We start from the raw sequence: 22,902 nt of genomic DNA on the forward strand, positions 1-22,902 counted from the left end.
CTTTTCCACAGTGCTCTAGTAGTTCAATTGTGTGCTAGTATATTGTTAGCTGCAAAGAGTTATAGATACAACTGTGTTTTATTGTACCCTGAAATGGATGGGATGATACGATAGGATAATATCCGATGTTTTAAAAATAAGGTGCAGCGGGTACGGTGTATATAGATGGTCAGCCGAGCGCAATTGACGGAAAAATTAGTCAAATGAATGTAGGTACTCTCGTCGGTGGTGTATGTTTTAGGAACAACTTGTCATCCAAACGACAATATCTATGTTAATTTGCATTTGTATTCACAGTAGCGAGGGTTTCATAAGCTCCTTAACGCAACAGTTAAAAAAAAAATTGTACACTTGGAAATATAATTCTTTTATATTAAATGAATAGTACGATAGTTTTAGAGCGACTTGTTCATGATGAACTATAACTATACGATATTTGCACCGTTAAAGTTCGTCTTTTTGATATTTTTCCACGAAAAATCATTTTTTTACCAGACTAATAAAGCTCCAAACTATACAAGCTCACTCAAAGTTTATTGAATGATCTTCACCTTGATAATAATTGGAACTACATGTGTTGGGAAATTGATAACATTTGAAACAACTATAGGGTAACATAAAATAATACACGATTTATTATTAGTCTGTTTGTTTAATAATGATCAAGTTTTTATAAAAAATTTTTCGTTGTTGTAGTTTTTTCGACACTAAGCATACGCATCATGTCACTACAGTACTGAAACCCAATGCTCCACAATAAAGACGATTATTTTCATTGGCAAAGCTAAAGTATTTCCACAACGTTAACCTCACAAGATGCAATAATTCCTAATGGTTGCAAAAAGTTTGTATGAAAATATATAATAAACTTTAAGCACGTTTGCGATGATGAGTAAGTATCAATGAAAAAAACTATTCAAGTCATGATCGGAAAACCCGTACTTAATTGTATTGCAATATTCAAAAAAAAAATAAATGTGTAAAGTTCATTTAACTCTCGCTAAAACAAAAATCATTTACAACCAAATGTATCACGAAGTAAATCCTAATAAATATGTTCCTATTCCAGATGAACGAAGCCTCGATTCCCTGACTTTAAGTAGTATAGGTGTACAAATGGTCAGACAGTGCCAAGACTGTCTTATTATAATTATCATTATAATCGTACTTTGTAGGGAAGAGTGTACGGAACTATGGGCATTATAAATTGTAAAAACAGCTAGAGCTACAAAACCGGAAAAAGAAAAAGGAAAACTGAGATAAAACAACGCCCAGCATCCAACGTCCGAGGCTCCGAAAAAATTCAGCGCATCCTCGTAATTGTTGGAATATCTTCTCCTCTGGACTGGTCTTAACAAGTCGTTGCTTTCCTCGACGTTATCGCCTCCAGCTTCCCACCACGCAACAAGCTCGGGGATGAAAAATTTGCTGGCCCACCGAAGGGAAGGAGCGAGCTCCTAGAGCCAAGCAGGTGGCGCAAGAAGGAGACAGAGCGGGTGACCACCACCTCCTAGCCAAAAAGCACCTAGACTCGCAAGACGCGCCCAGTCCTCCGAGGAGTGAGTCTGAGTACGGAAGAGGGGGGGTGGGGTACCCACCAACTGGCCGAAGCTTGAGCCACGCCTATGCGCGCCCAGGTAACCGCCCCGCGGCCAATAGCTGGCCCGTAGCGAGCTTGCAAGCTTCGCCGCGAGCGGGACTGCCGGCGCTCGGCGTTAACCTCTTCCGCTCTCTGTCTCTCTTCGCGTTGGCAAACGCCACGTGTCGGGCGGACGGGCTGCACGTGCTTTTCTGCCGCCGTCGCTGCGCCCTCGAGCTTGCGGCCGGTACTTAATCGCGTTGGAACAAAAAAAAGAAAAAAAAAAAAAAAATTGTTGCGATTCAGATGAGAATTTCGAGAGGGAAACGAGCAGCCAGATTTCCCGGAGTTGGTGAGCTCGGAGAGTATAACTATTCGTTCGTAAGTAAACCTACGTATTTTTATTTTTTGTACTTCGATACAATTTTAAACCATGCGTGAAATGTACGTTGGAGATGACAAAATTTTTTGTTTTTTTTTTTCCTCAAATAACAACATCGAGACACATAATTCTTGGACGATCGAACGAAAAAACACTTCGAGTCGATCGCGTCTCCCTCCATCACCCCATTCATCTTTTAGGCTACAAATCACAAAGTACAGCTCGACGTTCAACAGTTGGTCCTTTTTCTTCTAATCTCCCGTTGGATCCAAAATACTTTATTGGCCCGAATGCGATATACCTATTAGATCGGCGAAAAGACTCTCGACAACAATTAAACAAGTGCCACCCACCGACGGAGTTACGCGTTTTTCGAGCTCGAGGAGACGGAAAAACCTTGAAAATCCCCGGGTGGAGGAAAAGAAAAAAAAAGGTCCCGGCGAAATAAATCAGCGGAGACGCGCGCCGCGCGAATGAAAAGAACGGTTGCGGGCGCTGCCGGGGGGGGGGGGAGAAAAAAAAAGAAAATCCCGGGGAGCGGGGGAGAACGAGAAAAAAGGGATCGCAGAGGTAGGAATGCGCCGGAGGGCGAGGTAACACACATATTTACGTTGCGGAGCGCCGTGTATACAGCTGTGACGCGACTGCTGGGCGGGGGGGTGGGGTGGGCGATAAATAGCAACGGCAAAGTTTTACCGGGAGGAGGGGGAGCGAGTGAAAAGGACTCGTGGGGGTACAGCTCGTCGGAACGATTACGCACTTCGGACGTTTTGCGTGTAGGTATACACACGGCCATCTCCCGAGTGCTGTGCACCACCCCCACCCCCCATACCCAACTCTGCCGTTACTTTGACGTTTCGTTGCGCTTGTTTTGGTGGCCCCGAACAGTCCGACTGTCGTCGTTTATTGCGCGAGGGTGGCTCAAGTGCACTCGGGTGGGCTGTGCATTAGCTCGATAGCTCCGATTCCATTCGAGCCGGATTTCTTTTTGATAGATCTCGCCCGACCGAATCTGGCTGACTCTACTACGGGACTGTACCGTCACTACTCGTAGGACAGGTTTTAGTGTTAATTATACCCACATGATGCTTCTTCGCGTTATGAAATGGCGCTCTTTTTTGTTTTGAATTGTCAACAAAGAAAGGTTTTAGTTTTAACTTTAGCCACTTTTTTTTAATTTTCGTACTGGCACTTTGGCGCTAGTAGCCGCGTCTCACCTCGAATTGCTCGCCTGTAACTCCGTGAAGCTTTTTTTTCCCCCCTTCTCGAGTCATCGGCATCATCGGTCGCGGATGGTCCGTTCGAGGGCCACGCGGATCCCCTCCCTGAGCCATCGCGACTGTCGTGCATCACCAAAATCGGATATAATCTCTTTCCACCCCGCCTGATCCAGGTTGATCCGCCGCAGGGTATAGACGATCGCCCCCCCCCCTGCCCTTTTATCCATCGGAGATGAGAGCACACTGACATTACTCCTCATCCGTATTCTCGGGACCTCGAGCGGGGCTAATCACGCCCTCGACGGAGGTACACCCACCGCTGAATAACTCTCCCCGTACACCTGCCCGACTCGTGACTCCTGGGAGCCGCATAGCCGGAATTCCAGGAGCGGCCCATCTATCGCGTGTATGCGTGTACACCGCCGCGGGCGAACAGCTGCTGCCGGAGTCGTAGACGAGGATGACGCGCCCATAGTTATGTGTATACCCTCGAACCAGCCTAACGACGGCTCTTGGTGTTTGGGTTATGCGTGTACTCTCATGTAGGATGTGCCCCCTTTCGCTTGGAATTTCGTGTGTTTCCGTCGCTCGTCGACTCTACCGGTGCAGGCAACTCGAGAGTACTCTGTTGGACGGAAAAAAAAAAAAAAAAAAAAAAAACTCGAGCAATTGACTGCACTGCTCCCCGATAAAAGTCCGAATCATTGGACGGGGGGGTTGCGCATCTCCATTAGCAAACGATTTAATTATCGAGCATTCGCTCGTGGCGCGATCCTCCAATCTGTTTTTTCAAACCATACATACATAGAGTGTGCGAGGGGGCGGGAGGCACGTAACAATTACAGCCGGACAAATAAATTTCCGCGAAACATTGCTCTGTAAAAGAGAAGCGGGGGAGGGAGAGAAGCACATTCTCGCCCTACGGCACACATCTCGTGTACGGGGGTACGGGGTCCCTGCACACCCGGTATTCCTATATACGGACCACGCACCGGGGAAAACAAATCCAACTAATTTAACTGCTCTCGAACAATTAATTCGAGCCGTTTCGTTTCATGGCGCACGCCTGAACTCGAATGGGCTTTTTTTCCCCCATTCCCGAAATATAGAGTTGGTTTTTTTTTTTTTTTGTTTTGTTTTTTTTCCAAGTGTACCTGCAATCGGGGGAAGTGTGATTTTTTTTTCTCTAAATTTTGTACAATCACGTTCATGTTTGAGCGTCAAAAAACACGGTCCATTACGCGCAGAGAGGGTGAGAGCACTCCCGGGGCGTGATTTACCATCAGCAGATCCGTATTCGCGTCACGGCCGACGAGCTATATACCGTACATATACTCGCACCATTCGGCGAATCTCGTGTCCAACGACAACTCTCGGGCAGCCGAATATCGCACCCAGAGGGACGCTTACGGCTACGCGCTGCCCAAACTCCTCGCTAATTTTTCAAACGCCCGCCCCCTACGGCTAATTACTGATTTTTATCATCGCGCGAGCGGTCCGTCGGGGGTACTTGTATACATTGGGTACGCGGGCACAAGAGAGGGATGAACATAACTCGCACAAATTGCAGTGTTTGAGGTACTGTGAGCTCGTGTAGGTACATGTGTTGGTGTGCAAGTGCGCGGAATTCAATTGAAATTCAACCCTACTGTTTTTTTTTACGGATGTACCTACTTTGATTCCGACCGAGGAGCGGGATGATCGACAAAAACGCAAATGCAAACGGATAATCCGGAGTATCTGGTGCGTTATAGGTGCATTCGCACGCGTGAAAAATCAAGTGTGCCGAGTTGGTCGAACAATGCGTTCGAAAAAAAAAAAAAAAACAAGGGATGCACGGGACCGTAAAAGCGAAAAATAAACCGCGCGCTTTCGGTGTTTCCCCGGCCAAAGAGTCCGAGGCAGAGGCATATCAGTTTGCAGACGCGTGTTTGCCCCGCGCAGTTACATATTTCCACTCATTTGTGTATATGTGTACGTACACGAGGGGGAGTACAGTCGAGAGGAGGAGGAGGGAGAAGAGCCGGTGTTTGTACACGACAGGGATCACGCGTCCACGAGCCTGTCTCTAATTTATATGGGTTTGCTATTAATTACCCCCTCCCCCATACGTTGCGCCCGTGGGTGGATACACCAGAGTGGCCGATCGGTCGGGGCCCGAAAGCTCTCCCGTGTTTGTCCTCACGGTGCATATATTTGCCCTACGCGCGTTTACCCCCGATGCAACTACCTGGAGGTTAGCGCAAATATACAAATTCAACTAGCGCTTGGGGGAATTTTTATATCGGACTGTATGCACGGGAGCCAAGAAAACTTGCAGCCATGCAAAATTCATCGGTTGTTTGATTATCCAGCGCGTCTACGATGGGGGTGGTTTGCGCCTGGCACGCGTGTTTGCTCGCTCGCGTCGCGAAATAATTCAAGACTACGGAGTGTATAAATATATATGTGTGCGTGGGTCTCTCTGTGCGGGGCAAAGGAAAGGCGGTTGAAAAATCGGTACGGGCCCGTTGCTCCAAACGATTCGTTGGGCTCTCGCGGTGGTATTTGCGGGAGAACGTCGGAAGGGGAGGGGGTTTGATTAAATTTTATCATCGGCCGCGGCGCAATATAACGCCGATTGATTGTACTTGAGCCATTATTAATTTGCACGGGGTGATATTAAATTGCCAATTTGTAGGAACCCCCGTTTATTCATTACAGATGCGTATGGGGTATCAAGTGTATCCTATAAACAGTAACCGATTGTTCTTGATAATTGGTCCTTTGTTTTTTTTTTGTTCTTGCGTATATATATACATATATATGTAAATGGGCTCCAACGAGTCGCTTATCTCTTTCTCTCCGTTCTCGGCTGTTCTGCTCGGGATCCCCCTATCAACAAGCTGCGTGCACGCGTATACTCTTATAATCGCGTTAGGGTACACACACCCCGAGAGTCTTAGGTGCGCGTGTCACGAACAGTAACAGCCGTAGTTTCTCTCCCAGCCGCTGCTCCATTCCCTCGAGAGGGAGAGAGAGTAGGCGCACACGCGTAAGTTATGTATTGTAGATACAACAGGAGTGCGCATTGGGTGGGTGGGTTTCGGCAAACTGCGCTACTCCTCGCGCGAAAAGTTCAACACAACTTCATAACGGGGCCCTGAATTAGTGGCTCGCGACGAGTATGTACAGCTAACCTCACGACTCGGTTTGGGGGGGTAAATTTGTTCTGGCGTGAGCTTACATGGCTTGCGCCAAGTACACACGTAGGTGCAGTCTGAGGCAGGGGAGCATATATCGGGCTGTGGTGTAGCGAGGCACGATAAGAACTTTCTTCGAGGCCCCAAGTTCCCCGATATATGAAGTTATCGGGGGGACTTTGTCGTCTCTAATTCCACAGTACTCGTCACTCCGACTCTCTCGTTTGGCTTCTCTCTCTCTCTTTATTGTATAAACCATACTTGGGTTTTTTTTTTTTTCTTTTCCCCTCTCAAGTTGTGCTATATGATTGCGGCAAATGTCACCTCTACAACTGAGGGTCCATCGGAGAGCTATTTATAAGATTCGGCTCCGATTTATCGAGTTTGCTTTCACTCGATTATCAGCAAAAATATACCCATCACCGAGTCGTACAAATTTTCCAATCGAATAAAGAAAAGAAAAAAAAAAAAACCAACCGAGAGCTAATTACATTTGGATGGCAGCCCCCAAAATCTGTCCTCTTTCGGATATTTACGTATAAAGGAACCACTGTACTCTCTAAGGAATAAAAAATATGAGCCCGTAACAATGATATGCGCATTTTCGGGGTAACGAAGCGCGAACGTCGAAACAAAAAGCCAGGGGGTCGCCCCACCCTCGGGGGGCATAAACACATTGGCCCCGGCAAAAGTGGAGAGAAAGAACACACAATGCGGCCCCAAATGAGAAGTAATTCGGCGCGCGGATGGAGAAGGAGCAACGGTAGCCCGAAACAAAAACACGGAGGGTACACATATGTATGTATATATGACTCGTGCCGGGGAGTTAACGGCGTTACGGGCTTATTGGATTTACCGCGAGACCCGCGGGCGATGCGCGCAAAGTATACACACCTGCCCCGTCTTTTGCCCATGAGTGGAGCGCGTGGTTGAAAAAAACCCAAAAGCTCTCCAGAGGATGCGCTTTTTCTGATTTCAACGCCGAGAGTTTACGACGCGAGGGATGGCTTTCTCGCAGTAGTAGACCCCCGATATGGTCGGACGTCACCGGAGTTGGTGAAAAAAATTGAGGTGTCGTTCAACCAAAGAGTCCCAGCTTTGGCGATTAAATTAAACGGGAGATCAGCTGGCTCGCTCGCGCTAATAAATCGAGAGAGGCCACGTGTAGGAGGGCAATCGGGTATATGTACCTCCTGCTCCGTGCGCGGGGAGAAAGAGACAAAGGAGGAGGAGGCCAAAGAAGGCAAAAAGAGAGCAAACAGAGGGGGACGCAGCCGTACGAGCATTTAGCGTCAGATAGCGGGAAACGTATGAGGCGCGCGCAAAAACATTAGAGAGAGAGAGAGCGCTATCTCCAAGGGCTAGTCAATAGTCCCGGGGATGGGGGGGTCGAGGAATTTTTACTCGCCCGGCCGCAGATTCGTGCCCGATACCTTTTTCTTCCTCCCTCCTTCTTGCGGACGTTTACAAACGACCTCGGGTATGCTTCTCTTTCGCGCGAGTGGAAGGCTCTTTTTTTCCCGCTTTTCGGGGCGTGTAGAAAAATTTACCGCTGACGAACCGCCGTCTTCGAGGTGCTCCCAGTGTTTCTTACGCCTAAAATTTACTCAACCGGGCGGATTTTGACTCGTCCCGGCCGATCTAATTCTGGAGAATATTCATACAACTCTCCGACTGAATTAAGCCATCGGTGCCATCCGGTGTACGATTGCAGACACATCCTGAGTTTAATTATTCGTAAGCCGAGGGGTTTGCTACGCCCGTCATACATACCGTACATCGATTATTGGCTTTTCCACCTGACAAGCCTCAGAGACATAGGCCGAGTCTTAAAAATCGGTAAAAATCTAAGTCTCGATTTCTAGAAATGATTGATTGAAGTTTTTTTTTTTTTTTTTTTTCACCATAAATATGAATAATAATTTTATACCTTTCTATACCTTGAACGCACGGATGTTATTTTATCACTTAAACGAAAGTTTTCAATAAAAGTTCATACAAATTTATACATCATTAATTTCAGATAAATCGATATTTCGCAAATCCGAACTCTCAAAATGTCTTGTATCTTTTGAGGACGTTCTCCATTGCTCGACACGATGAGAGATACCTCGGTCCGTTGGGCAATAAACATTGTAAATATATCTTTTGACGGGTGGTCAAAGTCCAACTTTTCCAAGTGCCGTAAAAATGTTTTTAGACGACTAACCGGTAATTTTTCCTCGGCTCCAGAAAGACGCGAGCAACATTATACTGTCGAACGCGAGAGCGATAAGCGGAATTTAGAGCGCAGTATTTTACCCGTCCACCTGGAAGATATCCCGGTAAAAATCTGCCTGCGACCCCTTCTCTCTTTACGCTCTTTTTACTCCCAGCATGGAGCGGCGAACGCGCGTCGCAGCTGGTGGATTTATAACGCGAGCTCGAGAAAAGGAGGAAAAAGCCCACAAAAGAGGGGGGATAGGGACTTTTGGCTTCTCTCCGGCTCTTCCGCGACGGGATGGACGAGGCTGATATTCGGCACATCGTAGTCGCTAATCGATATACGAGAATCTGTTTGTTTAGACATGGCACGAGTCGCTGCAGCGTAAAATCAAGAGAGAATCACAACATTTCTGTGTACATGGTACTCGAAGCTCGAACACATACACAAGTAGGTGTGTATATGTATGCATAGGGTAGGTGAGGGGCACAATAGGTCCGGCGCCGGGACGGAGAGCGTCTCATTTAAGGCTAACTGTCCACAACGTGGGGTGCAAACTGCCCTTATCGGGCGGACGTTTATGCCTCGACCGTACCCACCCAACCCCCTGTCTCACTCCGGGCACCTTATCTGCTCCGAGCGCGAGTTTGCGTGTGTTGTACTGCTGGTATTATGTGTGTATGGTGGGGTATGCGGTGTCTGACGCCCAGCACAAAAGATCCCGCCTCGGAGAATGTGGGGCCTTTTCGGCTGCTGTTATACATGTACATACCTACTCTTGCTAAATGGCTCTCGAGTTTTTGGACAAAGCTGCGAGTTGTCGGTGAATCGTTTTTGTTTATTCTCTCTCTTTTTTTTTTTTTTTTTGGAGGGTAAAAATAATAAAAAAAACAAAATAAAAAAAAGTTACTAGTAAAAAAGACAAACTTTCTCGTGTAAACACGCGTGTACGTACAAAAGGAAATAGAGGGGGCGGGGGAAAAAAAAGTGATTTCCCTTAGGTTATTTTCCATTAACGGGAGCGCGCTTGAAACTGTCCTCCGCATTACAGATAAAACCAGGAGGCGCCAGTACTTGCAGCGAAAACAAGGGCGAGCTTGGCTCCTAAATCGTTATCGAAAACGAATTCGCTTACCCCACCTCCCGGGGGTTACACCATACACGCGGTGTACTCAGACAGATCTTTATGGCGGAGTCTTCTTTATTACACCGGTGGTGCGGTAAAAGAAGAAAAAGTAAGGGGTTCTCGCAATGGACGCAGATGGGTGAAGGGGAGCACCGTTCACCCGGTGATTGAGATATGCACGTGCACAAGCAAACCGATGATTATTTGCTTTGCTATCGATACATCCGACACATTTTGGAAACTGAGTCAAAAGTGCCGCGGTGGTTTGTGAAATTCAATGCAGTGGCTGAAGGAAGAAGAATAAAAGAGAAGGAGGAGGGCAGTAAGCAGGAAGTGTATAAGGCTGCTGAAAACAGAGACGTCACATATATATATACATATACACCGCTATCTCTCGGAGGTTGTAAAATAACCGATGAACGACAAAGACGGCGCGTCGCCCGCAACTTGTTGGGAGCCAAAGGTACAAGGAGGACGATTTTCTTTCCGAGACGCTGGTAATAAATGAGATAAGAGTCTCCGGCTGGAGACAACAGCGTTATCGCTGAGTAGGTGTGTTTTTCCTTCTCGCGGTATGTACACACACGCTCCCCGTGGCACGAATTGTCTCTTTTCTTTTCAACTATCGTGCGGGGGGGATATTGTTTTCAAAAGTTGAATCTATGGCTGGCGTTTTGAGTGGTGCAAACAGCGTTCGGTCAGACGGGCAAAGTTGAAAATCGAGATTCAAGTGAGGAGGGGGGAGAAAAAACAACCGGGATCGAGAACTGCACGCTCGGTATCCAACTAATTGGAAGTCTTAATGGCACTCGAGGTAATAACAACGTGAGCTAGCGTGCACCAGAGCCAGCAGCGCGGAATTCGCCCTTGCCGCGTTCGATGGGCGAATCAACAAACGGAACTGATTTCATTCCGTTCATTAATTCCGAGCGACTTGCCCCCTTCATCACTTGATTCCCCCACACCCTCTTGTTTTCCGCGGGGAATTCGAACCCTTTCGACCGTTGCTACACAGAGTAAACACGGGGGAGGAAAAAATTGCGGCCACACACACAATGTGCACGCGGTAAACAACTGAACTCGCTGCTGATGTTTCTATATACCGCGTGTCGCATCGATACCGCGCACAGCCAAGAGAGAGAAAACACTGTCTCTTTGATGTTGCTCTCCGTATTAGATTTTTCACGAGCGATTGCGCATTACGTCCAGCAAAGGGAACATGAAAGAGAAGAGGAGGCGCATCTCCGGACGTAAACCGATGGTATATATCTGTACCCAACGGATAATGTACCTTCCGTCACGGAAGGGCTGCCGTGGGGGGATGGATGTATTATTGTTCTTATTTGCAGCCGAGACGACACAATAAGGTATACATGTATATATACACCCAACTTTCTTATTTCCCGTTGTCTCTTTCCTAATTGCGTTTTAAAGGATTATACGATGGGATTATTTCGCAAAGTCGATTATGAGATTGCCGGAGCTCGGGTGATTTTACGCGGCGACGCCTTCGGCTGGCCCCGAGGAGAAAAGTTGCGTCCGCCGGCTGGGACAAGGGGAATAATCAAAAGACCTTGGAAAGCGATACTCCTCGGTATTTTCCGGAGATCTTTCGCGAGATAATCCGACTCGGGCTGCAAGGAAAAGTCTTGACGGAGAGCTGTGAGTGCTGGAATATGTTTCCACGCTTACTGATTCATGATAAATCTTAAACATTCACATCCACTACGCACACTATTCAGTTTTTTAAAAAAGAAGTGTTGTGTTTACATAAGGTTTTTATTTAATGAGGCTCGATGAATGGATACAATTTTTTTTTTGTTCAAGGTAAAGTACAGATAAATAACATTACCACAAAATAATGCGTAGTCACTCAATTATGGTCTGGTTTTGATGACATTTATTACGCTTCAACATACGTAAAATAATTATAGTATTTTTTTACGATACAACATTTGATTTTTTATTAGCTGGATAAAGTGGAAATAATGCATTGTGGTGGTTTGATTATTTGTGGTGATTTTCCGGTGGAGCTTCCAATGTGCTCCGAACTATTTTGTAAAAATACACTGAAATATCTTATAGTAGACATTTTTCTTAAAATCAAGGCATGCCGTCGTGAAAATATACTTGCCATACTTTGGTAAGTAGAGTAGCTATACCTATACTATCAACAGGATTAATTGAGCAAATAAACTGGCGATCAACGCTTACTATGGCTATGGCATTTTCTCTTCATCCACTCCACGTATCCATAAACTGGTTGGCACGCGTACGGGTGTTCATTGTCCACATGCACTGAGAGTTGATCTTCTCGGTTGAAGGTTTGAGGACATAGTCTGCAATCGTGGGTGCGTTGAAGGGATTCGACCATCTCATTCCGAACTTGGTCCTTGCGTCTCGTCAATTCCTCGTATCCACAAACTGGTTGGCACTCGTATGGGTGTTCATTGTCCACATGCACTGAGAGTTGATCTTCTTGGTTGAAGGTTCGTGGACATAGTCTGCAATCGTGGGTGCGTTGAAGGAATTCGACATTCCGAACTTGATCCTTGCGTCTCGTCAATTCCTCGTATCCACAAACTGGTTGGCACGCGTATGGGTGTTCATTGTCCACATGCACTGAGAGTTGATCTTCTCGGTTGAAGGTTTGTGGACACAGTCTGCCATCGTGGGTGCGTTGAAGGGATTCGACCATCTCATTCCGAACTTGGTCCTTGCGTCTCGTCAATTCCTCGTATCCACAAACTGGTTGGCACTCGTATGGGTGTTCATTGTCCACATGCACTGAGAGTTGATCTTCTTGGTTGAAGGTTCGTGGACATAGTCTGCAATCGTGGGTGCGTTGAAGGAATTCGACTATTTCATTCCGAACTTGGTCCTTGCGTCTCGTCAATTCCTCGTATCCACAAACTGGTTGGCACGCGTATGGGTGTTCATTGTCCACATGCACTGAGAGTTGATCTTCTCGGTTGAAGGTTTGTGGACATAGTCTGCAATCGTGGGTGCGTTGAAGGGATTCGACCATCTCATTCCGAACTTGGTCCTTGCGTCTCGTCAATTCCTCGTATCCACAAACTGGTTGGCACGCGTATGGGTGTTCATTGTCCACATGCACAGAGAGTTGATCTTCTCGGTTGAAGGTTTGTGGACATAGTCTGCAATTCTGGGTGCATTGAAGGGATTCGACTATTTCATTCCGAACTTGGTCCTTGCGTCTTGTCAATTCCTCGTATCCACAAACTGGTTGGCACTCGTATGGGTGTTCATTGTCCACATGCACTGAGAGTTGATCTTCTTGGTTGAAGGTTCGTGGACGTAGTCTGTAGTCGTGGGTACATCGATGTTTTTCGAGACCAACTGCATTGCCATGGCCGGAAGTTGATGGGGACTTATTGGTGCTGCGTCGGGGAGTCTCCTCTTCGTGGATTTTCATGTGTTTCTTAAAACTTGTTTTACATTTGTAAGACTTAGAACATACCGTACAGGTAGAGTGCCCCTCATCGGTATGGGTTCCTAAGTGTGTCATAAGGTGGCGTTTGAGGCTAAAAGCTTCCGAACATCTGGGGCAGCTGAAGAGCTTCTTAATAGTATGGATTTGCAAGTGTGCCATAAGATGGTTTTTGAACCTAAAAGCTTCCGAACACCTGGAGCAGCTGTAGGGCTTCTCGTCAGTGTGGATTCCCATATGTTTGTCAAGACTGTATTTTACTCTGAAAGTTTTTGCACACACTGAGCAGCTGAAGGGCTTCTCATCAGTATGAATCAGCTCGTGTCTCTTGAGATCACTTTTGTGTATAAAAGCTTTAGGGCACACTGTGCAGCTGAAAGGCTTCTTGTTAGTATGGGTTCGCATGTGTACAACAAGATTGCATTTGAGGAGGAAAGCTTTCGAACACATTGTGCAGGTGAAAGCCTTACCATCAGTATGGGCTTTTATGTGCTTTGACAAGTAGAATTTACATCGAAATCTTTTCGAACATATGTGGCAGCTGTAGGGCTTTTCGCCCGTATGAATTTGCATGTGTATCTTCAGACTGCTTTTAGTGGTGAAGGTTCGTTGACATGTGGAACAACTGAAGGGCTTTTCTCCAGTGTGAATCAATTGGTGTCTTTTAAGACTTCCATTGGAAGTGAAGGTTTGTGGACATATGGAACAGCTGAAGGGCTTTTCTTTGGTATGAACGCGTAGATATTCCTTCAACACAGAAGCCAAAGTACATATTTCTCCATTCTCAATATTATGGCCAGAATTCTGCTCTTGACTGTTATCCATGTTGATAAATAAAACGGCAAAAAAAGTGTGATGTTTGACCAGAATTAATTTCTATGGAGTGGGTAGTAGTTTCGCTGTCGTTAATTTTTCGGAAAACAATGATAACGCATCTACACAAGTTTAACAAGTTGTTTATCTGTAAATGAAAAACACAAGAAATGATTACTAATAAAACAGGGCCTTAGATATTTTTTTCTATAATAAACTGTTTCAATCAAAATAATTTAAAAGTTATTTGATCAATGAAGAAAATATTACGACGAGTAAATTCCAATCGTCAAGAAAGAGTGAAATAGCAGGTTTCGTCACTGGTGAGTATTTCCTCGAGGTCTATCACCAGCCCCGGAAGCAAAGACCAAATGTTTATTAATAAAATGAAAATAAAAAAAAAACCATTATGAGCAAAATATTATGAATAAAAACATTTTTATTTAAAAATCGGAGACAAAAACGAAAAATTTATGGTGGATTTACTCGTATAGTCTACATACATGTCAAATACTAAATATTTATATGAGAATCATTTTTAACCGTATTTATGACATAAAGCTTTGTTGTCAATGGCTGAAGGTCGATCTTTGTGAAGGTGAATGTTTATCATCTAGATTTTCAATAATTACAATTACAAAAGTTTTGTTTCGGCTACGTGCTTCATTGATAACAAAATGGAAAAGTTAAGCACATGCGCAGCGTACTACACATACACATACACATATACTAAAAAAAAACTCGTGTTGCTTTGTAATTCTCGATGAAAAAAATGTATTATTAGCGTTTAATAATTACTCGATGACGCCCTAACCAAATTTCCCTTGCATGTGCCAGAAGAACTTTAAGATATTTTTAAATACAGAAAGATTTTTTATTTGTACAATAAACTATTTTACATGTACTAATTGAATTTCATTTTAATAGTGTATGTGCTAAGAGTAACCTTGTGGCACCGTTGTAATGGTCGGATACACACAAAACTGAGCTTCGTGCTCACTTTTGCTACTGTATCAGGCCATGTGAGATTACTCTCTGCTAAATTATGTTTTTATCTCTTCACATGTTTTTCATAAAAAAGCTAAATGTAATGGATAATAATGAATGTTTTACTTCACGCATCGTCTGAGAAACAAAAAAATTTCACTCCTGAAAATAGAGAACAGGCTACTTCTGCATATTACTCATTAATTATTCCTTTAGATCAAAGACATGCAGATTGGAAAACAAGTTTATAAATATTAAAACAAACATTTACCTTTTGATGTAGCTTCAAGTCCAATCGTTGGATTAAAAACTATTGTGTCGACCAAAAACCCACTGTATCGAATTTTTCACCAAATATAATAACTGTTCTTTTCGGTTTAACACTCAACGTCACCACTTGAGGACAATCTTACAAATATCTGATTATATATGTAAAATCAGTTTTCATGTAACTCAAACCAAGTATATATATGTACGCATATAATAGCTGTATAAATACTGTAAAACATTAGTACAAAAAAAAAAATATTTATTACTGCTTTAAAAATCTTAACAAAATATATTTTTCTATTCTACTACTATGTCAAGTGAGAAATAACGAACCGTACACTTTGATGTACAAAAAATCAATGCTTTCACACTGCATGAGGACATATCGAGTTGTCGATGTCGAGTGATAATCGAAGTATGCTAATGGCACAATAATGAGTTCTCGCTACGCGTTCAGTCAAACAGCTTTTAAGTGGGACTTTTTGGCATCGTTAGCCTCAAAAAAAAAAAAAATGTACTTTTCAAACTTTCCTACCGCTAAAATAATAAGCTTTACATTTAACTACACCCACGCGATACGTTGTACACAGAGATGTACCACCATATAAAAATTTCATTTTCTAACAATTTCCTCAAGTTTTAACTGACGAGGGATGTGTTCACTAAAGATGTGGTGAAATTCAGATTCATAAGCTTACAAAAGTTAATTGCTTCAACGATACTGCACAATCAAATTTTTGAATGCAAATAAGTATTTATAAGTTGCAACATTAAAAATGATAATCTTTTTCACGTTGTGTCGCAAACTACCGCTACTTTTTTGTCTTTCATACATTTCTGACCAAAGATTCAACGTAACACAATTACGATGAGAAATGAATGATCTGCCCAACGAAATCAGGCGTAAAATACCAGAGTGAAACCCGAGTTTCCCGAATCAACCGATCGTAACCTGTGCACACGGTACAATCAAAAGTATCGAAAGGTTGTAATTCTCGCGACTTTTGAGCAATGAAACATAAGACAAAAAAAAAAAAAATATGCAAAACGACATCGTGCAGTAGCTAGTAGTAGCCATAGGGGTCCCCGTAGTTACGTGTGCCGCGGACTTCGGCCTATATAAGCTCAGCTCCGAGTGTTTAATATCCCGAGCGAGAGTGCGGCGGTACACATACAGAAGCGGCAGCGTCCGGCCATACCCAAGCAATGGGGGAGGGGCGTATGAGCGATAGCCGCGGCATTTACGTTAATTAAATTTTCCCGGGGGAACGAGCCGCACCACACGCGTTTCTACCCCTTTCGAACGCAACGGAACATATACATATTTCTTCACGAGCATGGCACGCGCATCGATCATTCGAGGCCCGTGCCGATCGATCGTTGCTTTCTACTTTCCACCCCCCCCCCTTCACTTTCGCGAGCTTGAAAGTCGATTCAACGTAACGGAGCTTCAACATAAGCCCCAATGAATGCAGGTATATGATGTACAACGATTTAAGATCAAAGTAGCCTCTCTCACCAAACTGTATACTACTCGATGATGGATCAGTGGGGGTGGCAGTAATAAACCACCGAGAGGCAAAAAAAAAAAAAAAAGAAAAAAAGAAATCATCCCCACGCGGTCTTGGTCGCTACGTGTACACGTACATGTGTATGGTTACCGCTCGCAGAGAGGGAGGGTGGAGAGAGCTTGATTCACTTGGGTTCCATCCGACTCTGCTGCGCTACTGCCGCGAGAGCCCTGCATCGGCACGGAGAAACGAATTTGTGAGTAATATCCGCCTCCTGGAAGTAATATCGAGGACGAGAGTCTACCACTCGAGTATAACACGCATCCGTGAAAAAAAGTAAATTATATATATATATATGTATACAGGAGCGGACCTTTGATTCGTCGGGGGAGGGCACTTTATTTCGCTTCCTCCCCGCCGCGACAGATTCGATTTGAGAATTGCGGGAATCCGTCCTCTCCCTGCCTCCGATCAGGTAAATATAGGCCCCTGGCTTCTGCCAATTTTGCCCGAGTGATTGCTTCGTTTCATCTTTCCTACAAATAAATACAATGCACGTACACGTACAGGACTTCAAGAGGCAAAAATGTAGTCGCTGACAACACCGGGACAAAGCCATCATCCGAATGAATATCGTTTGAACCCTCCCGCGCACAACACACGTGTTGATCCGTTACCGCGATAAGTTAAACGAGTCCGAGCTTCGGCCGCAAATCGCTCGCGGGCGCGTGCTTATTTCTATTATGTACACACATGTATATATGTTATCGGTCGCGATCGTCCGTCGGGTGTAATGGTTCACGAAAAAGTGGCGGTGCACGAGCGCCACGTACACCGTGTGCTCACGCCAGACTTGATTCCGGTAGCTGTGTACGGTACATTGGTCTTGGGCTGTAATCCGCGGTGCAAATGGGACCCCCCCGAAGGAATCAACCTATATAAAAAATTACGAAAAACTAGGAATTAATGTGTTTGACAATGTGCGGTTCGATCCAATCTCGTTGGGCGCGACAACAACAGCGGATACCCGCACGGGGGCTTGGGAATTCCAGGAGAAATTAATAAACCACCCCCAGATACACTCGAGCTGTGTATAGGTGCGGTTCCCGAGTTTGGGCGCAGCGCGCGGATCGAGAACAGAAGAAGAAGAAGGGGCTCGTCGCCCGGCATTGCAACAAAACATGAGAGGGGTGGGGGGGGTCGAACAAAAGGGGACAGCAACCCCTTTCGGTTCTTCAATACCGGGGCGGGCTCCTCCACTCGAACGGAATCGAAACGGCCGAGCGTCGCGTAATTACTAATTAGTTCGCGTGTTACACCGAGAGGGAGGGACGGGCCGAGCGGATTATTGTGATGCCGAGGCGACGCGCGGTCAGGAGTGGGGGGGGGGAGGTGGCCCAACGTTCGCAGCCTCTATTATTAAATACCTTTGAAATTAAAATTTTAATTGCATTTCATTACACGTGTACGCGATCCTAAATGCCCGAGCGGATAAGCCCGTCTGACCGCACGTCGACTCGCTCCACTGTGGCCCTTTGAACGCGACACACTAGTCGGTGATTTTTTACGCATTTCCTTTCTCTCTCTCTCTCTATCGAGTATATGTACATATAGATGTAAAAACATCAATTTGGGGATGCAAGGTATATTATACACCACGTAAATTTATATCCACGTGTCGTCGAGTCGAACGGCGAAATAAAAAGCCATCGAGGTGACCCCTGCACTCTCGCACCGACCTTTCAACAAAATCCTCTCGCTAGCAGGCACTGCAGTCGCATAATCGAAAGGGCGGGGGTGCAGAGATCAGTGTTGGACGGGAGGGAGAGAGATAGCCCCGATTGCAGGCCACCGGCCCGCATTCCGTATAATTAGGGAGCTATGCACGCGCAGCTGGCCCTCCCAGCTGTCAGCTCCACCGTGCCGCTGACGGCTCGCTAATTGCTCACCCGCTCGCCGTGTGTCTATCCGCCCGTGTGCGTACATATATATACGATACACTTTGAATTTGAAATCTCGCCGAAGCGTTGGCCCTCGTGTGGTAGTGTACCCATATGAGCGACGACGCGTTACTATTATACGTGTGCACGGCTTAGATCCTTGATCTCTCGCGTCTTTGAGCGGAGGAAGGCCAAATGTACCTATGAAGGGTCACAAACGGAGCAAAGAGATTGGAGGTCTCGCGTTAAAAAGTTCATCACTGGGCTCGGGGTTGGTGAAAAAAAAAAAAAAAAAAAAAAACATCACGTTATACGTGATCGGGAGAATAGGGAGGGAGGGCCATCGATCCGCGCGTCGATTATCAAAGACCCGCGAGGGGTACAAGAGTCGGTGCAGACGCGCGCGTAAAGGGTTCGAGTGGGAGCATAGTCGCGAATTAATTGAGCGCATAATCGATGCCTCGCTATCGATACGCTGCAGCCACCCATACCCCCACCTCTTCATCCTTTTGGTGCTGCCTGTATACTATACTGCACGGCGATTACTCGACGGCCACTCAAACTGACCCCTTCCTCGCTCGTGGCAGCTATCGTTAACAAACTCACGTGCACGTCAATTTCCATGCGCGTACTCGGCCGTGCCTATACCCAACTCCTGTGATCGACGTACGCTCGATTGCTGCAGACCTGTACATACACCGCGCTGCTCCTACACACACGTAAGTCTACGATACGTATACGGTGTGCCCATATGCGCGTGGGGTTAAATACAAGTGGGTGCGTGTGCCCACGTACATACACATATGTGTGCTACGGGTGATGGAGAGTAAGAGAGACCGCGGCTACGGCGATTAACGAACTCGCGGGGCTTGCAGCGAGAGTCCGGAGGAAAGATTGATCGTTACTTTCCCTGGGGGCTCTGCGCCACTGCGGTTCTCTCGTTTTCTGGGGTTAGAAATTAAATTTACACGTTCATTTCTCCTTTCCCCCCCCCATATACGCGTAATTGTACTCTCGCGAGTAGAAGCAGAGGGGGGAGCTGGTTATCACCGCCAATTGGCCCCCCGAAACTCTTATCGGACGGACGACAATCCGCGGGCGAAAAACTGCATTCACCGTAGGAGCGAAAATTTCGGCCGATAAGCCGGTCCGATTTGATAACAAACGTATTGCTCCCATCGGTTAGAGGGGGGGAAGCTGTGGCGCGACAGCGGATAAACGCGGTCGGAGCCGCGTCGAGCGATCGGCCGCAAATTCGTATCTGATTTTCTCTCCTCCGCCACCAATCAACTTTCACACACCCGGCCATTATATGTATACACGTTTGCGCAATCGTTGTACTACCATACCTTATTATCTACACTCGATATTTCCAAAAGGAACAAAATGATAAACATAATTTACGCAGGTAATTGCAGTACTTAGATGTTGGGTGTAGTGTCATTTGTGTATGCTTTCTCATGCTCGACGACTGTGCTCTATCAAGCAGAGTTTGCCTGTGTATAAACTCCATAATTGCGGTGTGGTCGGAACCACTTGAGCCGAAAAACTAATGGCTAAATCTAAATACAAACCCCACCTCGAAAAGTTTGGCCCACCAACATCTTGCTCGTTTGCGATTAACCGGCGCTCGCAGCTTCGAGAGAAAATTATTCCGACCTGTACCTTCGGTGTGTAGCTCAGGGCGCCCATCCCCCACCCCCGAAAAGTCGGGGCAAAATTGATCCACGCGCAGCCCGAGAGCCGCTGATTTATTACCCAACCGAGGGGAATTAATAAAGCACCCCCTCCCTCGTGGTGGTGGTGGTGGTACGCATACTTTGCGATCTCTCTCTCTCTCTCTCGATGTGCGCGTAAGTGTATATACACGTGTGCTCTGGAATCGAATCGGAGCCCGAGCGCGAACCGCTTTGATTTACATCGCGCCTCTTCTCTTTCCGTCTCTCTTATGATTTCTATAGGGGCAGGGGAGGGTCGGTCGCGCGTCGGGTGCGATAAGAGCGGCCCGATGATGGACGCACGACTTTGGGAGCTTGTTTATCACTCCCCCGTGTATGGGCGTCCATCGCCCTTCACTCTTTTTTTCGTCCATTCACTTGATTGTTCAGTAAAAGTGTGCACATTAATGAGGTATTAAAAAACAATGGAGGAATACTTTTTTACTTCCAACTTGGTTATAATCCCGTTGGAGGGGAAATCTGTTTCGGCCTACCACGCGTTCTAATTAAAATAGAATGGCCAAGATCGTTCGAAAGGAGAGCGAAATTCGTTTCGGGGCAAAAATTAACGGCAGCCCCGTGCTCTCGGGTACGGGTTAACCGACGATATGATTTGAGGAAAAATGTAAAAATCAGAGCTCATCTGGGGGTGAACCGACATGACAGCGGGAGAAAAACTCGGTCGGCGGGGGCAAAAAAAAACAAAAAAAAAAAAAAAAAAAACGAGGAAGAATCAAGGGAGAAACAAAAGAGAGTCCGCGAGAAAAAGGCGAAAAGGAGAGAGAGAGCGCCCGGGGAAAAAAGAAAACGGTCGCCCGAGGGGCTTCTTTCTCCGCTCTTTTTTTTTCCCCTTTCGTTCCTGTCTTCCGCTGAATTAAAAATGCCCCCTCCTCCAGTGGCGGGAGGGAGATACGTCGGAATTGCACATCGAGCGGGAAAATGGATTTCGGGCTTCTTATCACTCGCGTCTTGTTTTTGTGCGTCTGCCATGCAAATACATCCCCCGACGACGCATATGCGCACAGAGAGCGAAACGTCAAGTCCGAATCTATAATCGGCGATTGAATTTATAACTCCTCCGTTGCATTTACTCGTAAATCGCGAAGGAACAAATAAAAAGAAAAAAAACCTTAGCCGTGTATGATAACGCGTTGTCGAGCTCAGCCGGATGCGAATTATCATCCAGTTGGCGCATAAATTCCCCAAAGAGACAGAGAGAGAAAGACAATAGTTTAGGTAGAAACGTAATTAATAGGCCGGCATTAGTTCTCGGATTTTTACGCGTTTGCCGACACGTGTTGCCATGTACACAGGAGCAACTCGGCAAACTGCCTCGGAGAGCAACGGAGACTGAATAATTACCAAAGTTCTTCCCCCCTGCAATTATACATACCCACTCGTGTCTCCCCTCACTTGTGTATGTGACTCACCCGATTAGCCCCCCCCCCTCACCCGCACTTTCGCTCTTTTTTAAAATAATATATCTTTCTCTCTCATTCAACAGCCCGTCCTGATGGTGAATTACAATCATCACATAGAGGGACCAAAAAAGCACTCGATGGAGAAAAGCCGTCACGAATCGGAGAGGACCCCCCTATACAACCGATGCGTATATATATATACATCGGAGTACAGGTTTACACAGTCACGCTTTAGACTCTCTCTCTCTCTCTGTCTCGCGTTGTTAAACGAAGCGTCGCACACCCCCGCATCCACGGAGAGGAGGGGCCCCGGGCGTTCTAAGCCCGCTTGACTAATTGGCAGCGTTATAATCATGGGGACACGGTTAGCTCGGTATTACCGCGAGTTATAGCCCTCAGCCCTTCGCCCCCCTCCCCCACCGACTGCGACGTCACACACGCGGAGCCGTTTTGCAAAGCAGCGGTGGGTGGGAGCTTAATGACCGCGCCGTTTACGCAAATTTTGCCATTATGCGAGGCGCGGTTTTACCAACCCACGCCTGCTGCCAGATACCTATATGGGCACTTTAACGATACGACGACCATACGAGCGGACGTAATGAGTACCGCTACTACCAACTGCTCGACCGAGCGCTGGGGGGTGTATATATAATACCTATACCGTGTCGTTTTGCGGTTGCGTTGCGTGCACCGTTGGCGGCCGGAGATTGCGCGAAAAATGTCATTTCTCAAGTTGTATCCCCGAGGACCTCGAAGGTCATCGTCCTCCGATTGATTTTTATCTCGACGGATACAACCTCCGATGATTTTCTCCTCGAGGCACCGTCCACGCAATATATAACAGTGTTTATACGTATAATATATATTTTCTCGAAAATTCATTGGCCAACGCTTAGGCTCTCTCGGCGCGTGCAAACCTAAATATATATATATGTATATATGTATAAGACTGACGAATGCGTTCTGGTCAGCCGGGGAATGGCTTACGGGGCCTCGGCTCGAGCGAGATTTACAAGTTTAGTTACTGCTGATCACACCCCCGGGAACGACCTGATGGCTCGCACATATTTCTATCCGCCCCCTGTTCCCTCGCTCCTTC

General features: G+C 46.2%; 2 protein-coding genes across 2 annotated transcripts in view; one reads left to right on the plus strand and one right to left on the minus strand.

Annotated features, from left to right (window-relative positions):
* The first annotated feature begins 1,863 nt into the window (after positions 1 to 1,863).
* LOC106645521 (LIM domain only protein 3) overlaps positions 1,864 to 22,902 on the plus strand; it is an 80,594-nt gene continuing 59,555 nt past the window's right edge. Inside the window, exon 1 of the mRNA XM_089588783.1 lies at positions 1,864 to 1,960. The gene's annotated coding sequence lies outside the window, so the exon portion shown is untranslated. The remainder of the gene's footprint in view (positions 1,961 to 22,902) is intronic.
* LOC106645503 (uncharacterized) lies at positions 11,896 to 13,968 on the minus strand. Its single transcript, XM_023391230.2, has one exon. It carries the CDS (start codon positions 13,966 to 13,968, stop codon positions 11,896 to 11,898), a length of 2,073 nt encoding a protein of 690 aa, XP_023246998.2.

Source organism: Copidosoma floridanum, unplaced genomic scaffold (genome assembly GCF_036245765.1).
Source record: "Copidosoma floridanum isolate Cflo_tuat_1 unplaced genomic scaffold, Cflo_Japanese_pri ptg000007l, whole genome shotgun sequence".
Taxonomy (NCBI): Eukaryota; Metazoa; Arthropoda; class Insecta; order Hymenoptera; family Encyrtidae; genus Copidosoma; species Copidosoma floridanum.